Here is a 12,683-nt window from a genome sequence, read left to right as displayed (position 1 = left end):
GAGCGCTGCCCTCCAGGGGCTTTTCCAAGTGTTCTGAGCGGCAGCTGGCACACAGTCGGTATTTTCGTGGTGCTGAAGGCTCCGGAGGCACGTTCCTGTGTATCGGCTCCCGGAATCCATGAAGGGGTGCCCCTGTCGGGCAGGGGGGAAGTCGGGGCTCAGAGGCGGTGGGTGGCCTGCTCAGCAGACACCAAATAAGAACGAGAACCCACATCTCCTGCTCTGAGCCCAGACCCTGCTCGCCCTCCAGAACCGGCATTGCCTTCCAGCTGCGAGAAACCGCAGTGAGCCTGTCGGACAGGCTCTCACTGATGAAATACCCACACACAGACACACATAAATCCACGTACACACATAAATCCACACACACACACACAGAAATACCCACACACATAAGTCCACGTGCAGTCACCTTCCCAGTCTCCATTCTGTTGACCCGAAAGAGAGGAAACAGACCGTATTTTGCCGTGTGTAATGCGCACTTTTTTGCCCAGATTTTTTAGAGAAGTGTAAGGATGCATGTTGCACATGGGTAGTAGCAATTCCAAATCTGTAAAAATACTTTTAATTCTTTTGTTTATACCTATGCATTAAACGTGTAACTCTAGAAGGCAGTAATGATATCCGCATGCAAAATAATACCCTGGAATATGATAATCAGTTTTATATATAAATAAGACAATGAGTTAAAAAATTAAAACGGAAGATGTTTTTCCTGAAAATTGGGGCCAAAAATGTGGGTGCACAGTGTACATGAGAATGCCTTATACTCAGCAAAATACGGTATCACTGTTTTAAGCACAAATCTTGTTTTTAATTTAGTGTCTTTTTAAAATTCAAGCAAGATCAAAGGGCAAGATCAAAAGTGAATGCCGCCCCCCCAGGCGTAGATGGTACAATTGGTATTTTTAGTCCTGTTTTCCTTCTTAGAGGGAAGTGAAAGGCCCGGGAGCTAGAGTAGGTGACAGCAGTGACCTTGGAGGTGGGTCTGGCTGGGCCGGTGTCCCGGGGCGCAGGGTGGGGTTCTGGGGTCCATCCCCAACATGGCACCTCAAGTGGAGCAGGGCGCCCCCTACAGGGGAAGCGCAGGTTGGCCCCTAGCTTCGCTCAGAGCTCCTCCAAGTGGTGGGAGATAGAACCTGCAGGGCGGGCGCATCGAATCAGCCCAGGGGCAACGTTGTTCCCGATGTGCAAGACCTCCTAGTGCGGCCAGGAAGGCGGACCGGTACACGCAAGAATACAGGGTGTCGACGAGGCAGGGCTGCCCGCAGCAGAGGGGTTCCTCAGAGAACCCTGTGATCCCTCAGAGGAGGGGGGTGGGGGCTGTCAGACCAGCTGTCGGACCAGCTGCTGGCGTTGGGCGCCTTATCTAGAACCTTCCTGCCTCCGTTGTAACTTAGCCTACCCCTCCCTCAAATCTCTTCCCTCTCGACAGTGGTGGTAAACCCAGTGGAGTAACAGGAGGGGTGCAATTATCTGCTGAAACATTCAGATAAAGCTTCCAGAGTTTTTATTTTATTTACTTATTTTTAAAGATTTTATCAATTTATTTACAGAGAGAGGGGAAGGGGAGACCAAGACAGGGAGAGAAACACTGGTCTCAGGTGCCCCAGCTGGGACTGGCCCACAGCCCAGGCCTGTGCCCCGACCGGGGAACCACCCCAGTCACCTGTCACTTTGTGGGGTGACCCCCCACCCCCTGAGCTGCACCAGTCAGGGCACTTTGGGAATTTGTTAATCTATTGTCATTAACCCGTCGGTCAAATCACTCTTATTAATGGCTTCGGCAACACTTTGTTTTACTTGGAAGTTTCAAAACATACAGAAAAGTAAGAGACCCCTCCCCACCTCCCAGTTTCCACCCCTGTTAACCTGTTGCCAGTTTTGACTGATTTTTCTCCAGCCCCCTTCCTGCTACTTTGTGGGGGGTTTTGTGGGGCATGGGAGAGTTTGGCTGAAGAATCTACAGCATGTTTTTGGCGTGGACTGAGGTCCCCTGTGTGTGCTCCCGGGTTAAGCGGCTTCTTGGTTCAGGAGGGGGTGGGTGATGTTGGAGAGGGGTCTCAGCCTTGCAGGTGTGGCGGGTTGGGGAGAGGACTTCCTGCTTGGCTCAGCGACGGCCTCCACCCACAGGTGTCATCCATTGCTCTGGGTGCGGCTTGGGAATCTGTGTTAAACTAGTTTCTCGGTGATTCTAACGTCCTGGGGTCACTTGGAGAAACTGAGGGAGAGTGGCGGGCAGGGGGGAGCCGGGCAGCCGCCGGAGTGGCTGCGGCGGGGACAGCGGGCTCGCCCGCTGCAAGCCCCGCCCCCGCCTCCCGACACCTCCCCGCGTGTCTCTTTCAGAACGGCATCATCACCGGCGTGTACCCGGCGAGCCCCTCCAGCTGGCTCATCGTCGTGGTGGGCGTGATGTCGACCATGTACGCCAAGGTCGACCCCTCGCTGGGAGTCATCGCCAAGATCAGTCGGACCCTCGACACAGCGTAAGGACCTCTTCCGCACCTCGGGTCCTCCGGGCGTCACTTTCTGTGTCTTGGTTGCTGGTGCCTGTGTCCTTCCGAGTGGCGCGACTGTCCCTGTTCTGGACTCAGGGCGATGCTTTCGCTCTTGTTCTTGCGTCTGCCCTCCTCCCGAAGCTGGGCTGCTGTTCAGACTCCCGCTGTCCTTGACTGTTTCCGGCCTATTCCCGGAGGAGGGACAGTCCCCACCTCCTCACGCCACCATCAGCGTTGTTTCTCAGGCCTGGAGTCCTAAATGTAGGGACGAGACGCAGCCCGTGGGTATGGCCTGAGTGGCACAGAGGAGCTGGGACCTTTGCCTAGGTCAGCTCTGGCTGGTTTTGGGATTTAAATGTCATTCTTCCAGCTGAGTCACCCACAGTCCCAAGTGGCCTTGGGAACGCTGGCTCGTGCCTTTTTAAGCAGCTGGGGCCCCGGATAAAGACTTCCTGGTCGTTTCGAAGGGGGCAGGCCTGTCCTGGACGCCTGCCCGACTCCCTGGCCTGCCTGTGGGCTGGGGCGGCCTGGGCAGGCACCTGGTCACCCTCGGCACTCTCCTCCCTCCCGTCCCCAGTCTCCCTGCTTTCGCCCTGCCGTTCCCCAGGGGCACCGGCCCATCCCCTGCACACAGCTGGGCCCGAATATTGTGCTGTTTTACCTGCTTCTCAGCCCCCTGGCGTGCGCTTGGCACAGATTTTTAATGTACTCTGGACTGTGGGCTGCCTCTTAACACTGGATTATACCTGCAAGTGTTGGCTATTTAAAGCCCTGGTAATCTGGATCTTTCTGAGATTTGTTTCTTCATCCCTCTAAACCAGTGGTGGTAACTGAGCCATCACGTCCCAGGTTTAGAAAGACCAGGTTAGGGGCCGTGCTGGAGCTCTCTGTGATCTGCGTGCATCGGGGGAGTGTGGAGGGCTTTTCCCTCGGTGACGTGGCACTGGGACACCTGACCTGAGGGCCGTCTCAGAGCCAGGTTCTTCCCTCCCTGCACCAGCTTCCTGTGGGTGCGACTGTGGGAAAAACGTGTAGAGACCACGGTTCAACTTGAATTGGTTCTGGACAGGTTTGACGGGTTCTGGAAAGATACGTTTGTTTGTTTTTTAAAAGATTTTATGTATTTATTTTTAGAGAGGGGAAGGGAGAGAGAAAGAGGGAGAGAAACATCAATGTGTGGTTGCCTCTCACGCACCCCCCAACCGGGGACCTGGCTTGCAACCCAGGCATGTGCCCTGACTGGGAATCAAACTAGTGACCCTTTGATTCCCAGGCTGGCACTCAGTCCACTGAGCCATGCCAGCCAGGGCTCGAAAGATAGGTTTTGAAGCAATGCCTTTGACCTCGAAGAAGTGTTTCTGTGCTGCTTCACTATAAAATGTTAAAGTGACGTTTCCCCAAAAGTGGCGACGCCTCCACGTTGTGTATTGGTTGTTTCAGTAATCTGAAGCACACTCAGTTTTTATTTTATAAATATCCTGTTGTTCTCCAAACAACAGAAATGAAAACAAAACCACAAAGGTGTGTGAATGCCGCGGTCCGGCCACAGCAGGTCAAGGGGTCCCACAGGTGAGGGTAAGGCGTCGGCGCTGGGTAACAGACGACATCACGCCTCAAAGGACAGTGAAGCTCTGTTCCGTTTATTGCAAGTACAAGCAGGTTTTTATATTTTCATTTTAGGTAGTGATTAACATTTGCAGTATAACATGATCATTTAAGCAGAAAAAATTAATACAAAGGTAATCAGGAAAAGTACGAAAGTTCCCATAGATTTAGTTATAATAAACAAAGATTATTTTGACCAGGAGAGCTATTAATCAGACAATTAGAAGTATCTTATTGTATATTAAAGTTTCTTAGAATTTGTCATAGGGCAAAAGGATACGCTAGATTGAGTAGAGATAATAGGAAATTTATCATAAGGCCCTTGTGATGTCTAACTTAGCTATCTGTCCTTTTCTGTCTAAAATGTTTCTCTGTGTACTATAAACTCTGACTCTTTAGTAACTGTTTAGTTTGTAATAACTAGCCAGCTTTTGTTATTTCTTTGCCTGTCTAGTTGATATATATTCTTATTCAAGGTAAAGGAGGGGCTGTTACTCAGACAGGAAATCCAGCCACAGTTGCCTCTGTCTTGCAGATCATCTCAACCGTCCCGACCGTATCCCTGGGCTGTGGGTAGGGGTCTATATAGTTTTTACTTGTCTTCTTGGAAGACCCTTTGTATCTGTGGGTGAGGAACAGTCGTGGGAAAGGTCTAAGCGCACTATCTGAATCACTGCCAGGGTATTCATAATGATTAAAGCAGAAAAGGTCATGATCCCCAAAGCAAGCACAATCACAATAGGTATTGCAGGGCCTTCCATGCCACGTCCACCAGGTTGGAAACTGCTTCCTTGAAGTCTTACACCCCCTCTCAGGACCTTGTCACGGAGAGAGGGATCCAACAGTGGATGCGGCAGTGGACGTGGCATGTGAATGGCTGTAAAATAGCCATTCCTTGTTGTAAAATAGATCACTTTCCTCAGCAGATGAAGACATACTGTCTTCATCACTTAAGAGATCGCTTTATACGATCGGGTTCTCTGCGTACGCGTGGTAAATGCTCCCACCTCCACCAAAAACAAGCTCGCTTGCTGGGAATAGTTGAGGTAACAGTTTTGCCAGATAGTCTGGGTTCCGTGTAAGTAACAGTGACATCCAAAGGGACGTTTGAGACACAGGAGAAGGGACAGGATGGGGACGGCTGGGCACCTTCACCCCGGGGGCAGGCCGCGGCCTCCATGTCACCTCTGCTGTCGTCCCGAGACCCTGGAGGCCACTGTGCGTTTCCCCCACTGCACGAATCGGCCTCCGCTTGTTTTGAGGGTCTCGGGTGCAGACGGGGCTGGTTCCCGCCAAGGCGAGAGGCACGTTGCCCGAGTGTCCACAGTGGGGCTGAGATGCGCGTCCTCTCTCGTCAGGCCCGGCTCTGGTTCCCGACCCTGGGGCTGCCGTGTCCTCAGCGTCCACTGTGGTGCCTGGCGGAGCCGGTCCCCGCAGCCTCTCCTGCTACTCACGGGTCCCCCCGGTCTCGTTGTCTTGTAGGGGCTGCATGTCCAGCCAGACGAGGCACGTGGTCAGTGGCGTGCTGTTCGGCACTGGCCTGTGGGTGGCCCTGATCTTCACCATGCGCTACTCCCTGAAGGTGCTGCTGTCCTATCACGGCTGGATGTTCGCCGAGTACGGCAAGATGAGCCGCGCCACCAAAGTCTGGATGGTAACTGAGCGCGCGCTCCGGGCCCCCTGTCCCTGTGCCCTTCACGCCCGCGGCCCCAGCCCCCAGCGGCCCCCGTTCTGTTTGCTGGTCAGTGACTCGGATGACCTCAGGTTCCGCAGGTCCGCGAGGTCAGGCCGACTGTCCTTCTGCGTCTGGCCCGTCTCACTTAGCCCAGAGTCTCGTGGGGACCCTCATGGGACCTGTCTTCCTCTGACCCCTGGTGACTCCGGCGCTGACCTCTACTTGCTGGAGGGGCTGGATTCACCGTGACTCAGAGGTTTGGGCCAAAGGGTACTTTTCTTGAGTGACATTTGGGAGATCTGAACATTTTATGTGAATGTCCATTAGATCGGTCTTCCTGGTCATCTATGAAGTAAAAGTGCCACCTGCTCACTTCCTGGTAGCTTTGCTTTTAAAAAATTGCAAAAATTTTTTATTTGATTTTTTTTTGAGAGAGGGTAAGAGAGAGGCATCAATGTGCTGTTCCACTTATTTATACAATTCATTGGTTGATTCTTACATGTGCCCTGACCAGGGATTGAACCCGCAACCCTGGCGTATCAGGAAGGCACTCTAACCAACTAAGCTACCCAGCCAGTGTCCTTATAGCTTTTCTAACTTGAAGTCAGGGTTAAGTGGTTTCCCCGCTGACCAGTCCAACCAGCCCCCCGAGAGTCATTCACGTGCCCCGTGCGAGGTTGTTTGTGCCGATTTCAGCCAGTGCTGGCTCTGTCTGCCAGCTCATCGGTGCCCTCCCAGCCCCCCGGGACCCGCAGGGGCAGAGTTCTGGGAGGCAGCACTGTGCGTGAGCCCGCCGCACGCCCCCCGTCGGTCTCTCCCAAACCGACTTCCACTAGTGCTGGGAGTACGTTTTCTGGTTTCCAGAGAAGCAGAATGGAGCACGCAGGACAGACGCAGACAGAGGTGGCCTCCCCCACCTCAGCAAACAGGTGACGGCCCTGCAGGTGACACCCAGGGCTGACGTCCCGCTGGGTTCCAGGGCTCTTCATCATCCAGAGTCACCCCCGCACACCCACCTCATGAGCCCTAGGAGTCCCTCTGAGGTCTGGTCAGCACGAAATGACCGGTTATTGCGCCAAGTTCAGATCACTGCAGCCAAAAGCAAGGGCCGATGGCGGGCAAATGTGCTGGCCACAAGGCTTGACAATGACCGAAGGGCCACCCTGCTTCTGGGATTGGCTTCAGGTCCAGGCACCTTGGCTCCGAGCCTTGAGCTGATCCTGAAGCAAGAGCCCCGCAGAAGTAGGTGGGCGAACTTACCCCTCACGCAGAAGGGCAGTCAGACCGCCGCGTCAGGGTGCCCGAGGAGGCCCCTGGCCAGAGGGCCTGGCACCTGGATGGGGTGGGACACATCAGGGCGTCTCTCTGACCCAGGTTTTTGTTTGGCCCGATGGTTATGTGGGGACCTCTGCTTCTTCGCAAAGGCCTGTGAGGGGAGGGGCAGAGAACAGGCTGGAGGCTGGAGGCCCGCGAGGACTAGTTGTAGACCCTTGGTGTCGTCTCAGCGTTTCAACGTACCTGTTTTTTCAGGGCATGGTCAAGATCTTCTCTGGCCGCAAACCCATGCTGTACAGCTTCCAGACGTCTCTGCCGCGCCTGCCGGTCCCTGCCGTGAGAGACACAGTGACCAGGGTGGGTGTGGCCGCGCCCACGGTGGTGCCCACTGGGAAATGCCGGTCGTCCGTGGGATTGGGGCTTACGGTTTAACAGCGGTTGTCAGTTAACTGGCCGTCGCTCGGACGTGGAGCCCCCAGCAGCACCCGGGGGGCCGTTCCAGGAGGTCATTTCCCCCGCCTGTCAGCACAGCGCAGGCACCTTTGTGAAAGGCGTCCCGTTTGATAGAGAAGCCCTTTGAGAGGCTCCAAAACAGCTTCATCGAGGTCTATCCACCTGCCATCCAGATGCGCCCCGAGGGTCCGACTCAGTGCTTTTGCGGGATCCCCTCACTCGTTTTCTCAAATGGGGCTAATAGAACCTTCACATCAAAGTGACCACATCAGCCCTGGAAAGGGGACCGTTCTGTGGCAGTGAGTCCACTCACAACGTGAAAATCCTGGGCCTGGAGACCTGGCTCGGCCTGGTGGCATGCTGGTCCCTGCCCCCCGCCAGCTTCCCCCGGGTCATCGCACATCGCAGGCCATCGCAGCCGAGGTAGAATGGAGCCCTTGTCACGGGCCTGATAAGGGACACCCCTGAAGTTGCTTCGTTCACTAATCGGGCCTTGTCCAGCTGGGTGTCACCTGGGTGATTGTCCGGTGATGCAGGATCGGGGGAGTGTGTAGGCCAATTGGGATGGAAAGGTTTCATTGTTCCATTATCAGTCGCCCAGAACGTCACGTAGCATTGGAGTTGGCTGGCAGGCGTGGGGGCCAGCAGAGCCAGCCTGGGGGGAGACTCGGACCTCTCCCCATGGGCCGAGTTTTTAGTTTTTTCCTACGGACGCCGCGGGTTTTAACTTGGCTTGCATGTCTCTTGCTAAAACCCCAGTATCTGGAGTCGGTGCGGCCTCTTATGAAGGAAGCCGAGTTCAAGCGGATGACGGCTCTCGCCGAAGATTTTGCCGTCAGCCTCGGGCCCAGATTACAGTGGTACCTGAAGTTGAAGTCCTGGTGGGCGACCAATTATGTAAGTACACACGCACGGTTCTCCTCGGTGGACTGTGGGGTGTCGACCCGCCCGTGAGAGGGGGCATTCTCGAGTGGACCCGGTGGCGGCAGGGGTCCGGGTTTTGGGGAGCAGCGGGTGTGGAGCAGCCCCACTCTGGCCGCTGCTGGTCTGGTCTGGGACATACCTGGGACCCAGACCAAACCAGCAGGGGGCCGAGTGGGGCCGAGGCGCCATCTGGGACGGTATCGATCGTTAAGAAATGTCAGCACTCAGCCGCTGGTCACTCTTGATCGGGTCTTTTCCAACGAACTGTGGAATGGAGGCGGCCTCCCAGTGGCTCTGCATCGTGACCTACACGGAGCCCGCTCCCTGCCTCCTGTTTTCCACAGTCCACGCACCCCTGCAGGCCCCGCATCTGCCTCACTGTGCTCTTGGGTTTGCACTGCAGGTGAGCGACTGGTGGGAAGAGTACATCTACCTCCGGGGCCGGGGCCCGCTGATGGTGAACAGCAACTACTACGCCATGGTGAGCGAGTCTTTGTGCCGCAGCCTCTGGGGCGGCTCCAGGGCGCGGCCGGCCCTGCCGTCCTGCCCCCTCTGCCCAAGGCTGCACGCCCCCCAGGGAGCCGCGGACGTGCTCCGGCCTTGGTGAGGCTGCTCAAGGGCGCCGCGCGCCTGCTGGGGAATCTGGGTCCCTGAACGCCCCGGGGGCCGGCAGGCATTCCTCCCGGCCGGAGTGGGTGCCCCCCCGCCCTCCGTTTTCCTAACAGTGCTGCGTAAACACAGGGTCGCCGTGGCTTGAAGGGCTCGGGCAGCGTTGTCGGCCACCAGCCTGCCCGCTGAGCTTTGTCCCTCGGCCCTGAGACACCACAGAGTCGCTTGTCACGTTTCATTTCCATGTGTCCGGTCTGTTGCGACACTGGTGGCCTTGGGGGGGGTGCATGTCATATTTTGTTAGAAGCCCCTCGGTGTGGCTTCCAGGGCATCCTTTAATTACTGGTGAGTCAAATTCTTTCTCTTTCCCTTGCTATTTTTAAGATTCTATTTATTCATCTTTAGAGGGGAAGGGAAGGAGAGAGAGAGAAATATCAATGTGTGGTTGCCTCTCGTGTCCCCTGCTGGGAACTGGCCTGCAACCCAGGCATGTGCCCTGACTAGGAATCGAACCGAGATCCTTTGGTTCATAGGCCTGCGCTCAATCCACTGAGCTACACCAACCAAGGCTCTTCTTCTTCTTCTTCTTTTTTTTAAAAAAAAAAAGATTTATTTATTTACTTATTTATTTTTAGAGAGTTGGGAAAGGGAGGGGGAAGGAGAGAGACGAGAAAGATGGATGTGAGAGAGAAAGGTCAGTTGGTTGCCTCTCACATGGGCCCCAACGGGGGACTGAACCTGCCACCCCGGGCTGTGCCCTGACTGGGGAACTGGATCGGCGACCTTGAGGTTTGTGGGGCAACACCCCCCCGCTGAGCCACACCAGCCAGGGCTCTTGTTTTAAAAACGGATTTGAGAGAGTGAGACAGAGAAGCACCAGCTCATTGTTCCTCTTGGTCAGTGCGTTCGATGGCTGATGCTTGCATGTGCCTCGACCTGGGACTGGACCCGGCGGCACCTTGGTGTCCGAGGACGTCGCCGACCCGGCGGAGCCCAACCAGCCAGGACCCCCTTCTGGTCTTTCCCTCCTTTTATTTTCCCCTGTATTTCTCTTTAAGGCTTGTTCTTTTTTCCTTTGAGCTTTTTTCCCACCAGAAACACTCTCAGACCAACGGCACAGCCGTGGGCCCGGTGCCCAGGGGTCTTGGAGAGGGAACTGCCCGCCGCGGTCCTGTCCTTCCCACGCCGGCAGGGACACGCTCTCCGGGTCCAGTCCGACCGGTGTCCCGCGGCCTTCCCTCCCGGTCCGGGAAGGTGACCTTTAGAAATGTGTCCCAAGGGTCAGGAAGTCGCGGGCACCGGAGCGCGTGATACAAAAGGTGGCTTTTCTGCTCCGGCTGCTTCTCGCGCAGGAAGCCTCCTGGCCGCCTGCTTCTCTGTTATTTCTGGTTTTCCCTTTATGCGTTCGTTTTACGAGGGTATTTGGGGCAAAGTACTTATGTCATTTTTTCGATTTGAATTATATTCATTTAAAAATTAGTTAAAAAATACACTGTTACCTGCCCTGGCTAGTGTGGCTCAGTGGATTGAGTGCTGACCGGTGAACCGAAGGGTTGCAGGTTCAATTCCCAGTCAGGGCACATGCCTGGGTCGTAGGCCAGGTCCCTGGTGGGAGGCATGTGAGAGACAACCACACACTGATGTTTCTCTCCCTTTCTCCCTCCCTCCCCCCCTCTAAAAATAAGTGAAATCTTTAAAGTTTATATATGTATATACGTGCGTATGTGTGTATATGTTACCTTTACTGGCGCAAAAATTACTTGGGGGTTTGTGTTCTTATAAACCATGAACAAAATAAAATCTGTGCTCTGGCTGAGTAGCTCAGTGGGTTACAGGGTTGTCCTGATACGCCAGGGTTACGGGTTTGATCCCCAGTCAGGGCACATGCGAGAACCAACCAGTGAGCGCATCCGTGAGTGGAACAACAAATCAATGTTTCTCTCTTTCTCTCAAATCCATAAAATAAAGTGAAACTGGCAAAGTTCGGGAAACGAAAGGACAGTTTGTTTTCCAGCAGTGCAGGGGTGGCCCGGGGCCCGAGCGCCCGCCGCGTGCTCAGGCAGCCTGCCGGCCCCCGCGAGCTCTGTCCCCGCTGACCCGCGTCCGTTGCAGGACCTGCTCTACGTGACGCCCACGCACATCCAGGCCGCCAGGGCGGGCAACGCCATCCACGCCATCCTGCTGTACCGGCGCAAGCTGGACCGGGGGGAGCTCAAACCGGTGAGCAACCGGCCGTTTTTCTAGACAGATTCTTGCAAAACCAGCCTCATGGGGTCTGGCTCACTGCTCAGTGGGGGAGTCCGGGGAAGACCGGCCACCACGCTCGGGGCGTGGACACAGCCATCCCCCCAGCTTCCCTCCCCCTGCTCCTCTGTGCTCGGCTGCCCCCGTGCCCTGTCCTGTGACGCGCCCCTCCCCGCCTGTCATCCACCAGGTGCCCCCGATCTGCCTTCTGTCACTCTAGGCCACTTTTCTTTTCACTTGGTCTGATGCACTCACTTCTGTCACTTGCCTCTCGAAGAAGCTCCTGTTTGCTTTGAAGGAGAGTGATACGGCTGGTGAGCCACTCAGGAGACACAAGACACTTCTTTTGTAAACAGCCCTGGGGCGAAGTGTTGGTGGATACAAGACCGGTTAGAGTGTGACACTCAGGAGGGGACAGTGTGGGAGGCCGTGCCCTGGTGTGGTCCGGCAGGTCCCCGAGGAGCCGCTGTTCCTCACGCGTTGGGGGAAGGTTAGGCCAGGCGGCGCCGTGGACTCGGAACACGAGTCCCGCGTTCCGGGTGTGGTGTTGGAGTTCGCTCCTCCCTCGCCTGTGGAGTGTTTGTGCGACACACTTTCCTTTCACAGATTCTTCTCTTGGGGTCCACCATCCCGCTGTGCTCCGCCCAGTGGGAGCGGATGTTCAACACGTCCCGCATCCCGGGAGAGGAGACCGGTGAGTGCTGGGACAGGGGCGCCCCTCCCGCGACAGCGCGCGTCCCGGGGCCAGGCCTTCGCCGCCCGGTGAGCCGTGCTCCCAGGGGGCGCATTCTTTCGGATGCGGTTGTCAGTGGGATCTCTGTCTTAGTTTCTCTTTCTGATGGTTCGGTGTTAGTGCACAGAAACGCACCTGATTTTTGCGTCCTACCACTTCCCACAGAATTTGTCTGTTGGTTCGAATGGTCTCTGTGTGGAGGCTGCAGGGGAGGGGCGCGCAGGCCTCGGGCCTCCCGCAGCCCAGGGTGGCTACGAATGTGGCCCAACACCAAATTGAAAACTAAAGCATTAGGAGACTTTTTTTTTGTGATTACGTGTCCGGATGTATTTAATGTGTGGCCAAGACAACTCTCGTTCCAGCGTGGCCCAGAGACGCCAAAAGGTGGGACACCCCCGCTGAGGGCCTTCTACATGTAATATCCCGTCACCTCTAAATAGTGACGGTTCTCTCCCTTCCCCTTCAACTGGGCGCCTTGTCCTTTTTGGGGCCTGCTTGCTCTGGCTGGGACGTCCAGCACCGTGTTGAGTAACGGCGGCGAGAACGCGCCCCGGCGCGGTCACGTCCACAGTGGACACCCTCGGTGGCGCACTGCTGCGAGCTGTTCCTCTAAGACCAGGAATGAGACACTGTCTCCTCCTCCTGCTCATCGTCTGAGGGCCCTGAC

At 55.7% G+C, this 12,683-nt stretch overlaps 1 protein-coding gene across 2 annotated transcripts in view; it reads left to right on the top strand.

Annotated features, from left to right (window-relative positions):
- The window catches only part of CPT1A (carnitine palmitoyltransferase 1A), a 44,471-nt gene that overhangs the window by 10,718 nt on the left and 21,070 nt on the right, over nt 1-12,683 (top strand). For both annotated transcript variants that reach the window (XM_037135204.2, XM_037135205.2), the window contains exons 3-9: nt 2,347-2,486; nt 5,586-5,757; nt 7,309-7,410; nt 8,266-8,403; nt 8,834-8,911; nt 11,152-11,259; nt 11,890-11,977. In XM_037135204.2, the coding sequence (XP_036991099.2) occupies nt 2,347-2,486; nt 5,586-5,757; nt 7,309-7,410; nt 8,266-8,403; nt 8,834-8,911; nt 11,152-11,259; nt 11,890-11,977 (826 nt within the window). The remainder of the gene's footprint in view (nt 1-2,346; nt 2,487-5,585; nt 5,758-7,308; nt 7,411-8,265; nt 8,404-8,833; nt 8,912-11,151; nt 11,260-11,889; nt 11,978-12,683) is intronic.

This window comes from Artibeus jamaicensis, unplaced genomic scaffold, assembly GCF_021234435.1.
Source record: "Artibeus jamaicensis isolate MK-2021 breed Jamaican fruit bat unplaced genomic scaffold, CSHL_Jam_final contig_3109, whole genome shotgun sequence".
In the NCBI taxonomy this organism is placed as follows: domain Eukaryota; kingdom Metazoa; phylum Chordata; class Mammalia; order Chiroptera; family Phyllostomidae; genus Artibeus; species Artibeus jamaicensis.
The sequence above is the reverse complement of the archived record's forward strand: the minus strand, read 5'-3'. Positions and strand labels throughout refer to the sequence as shown.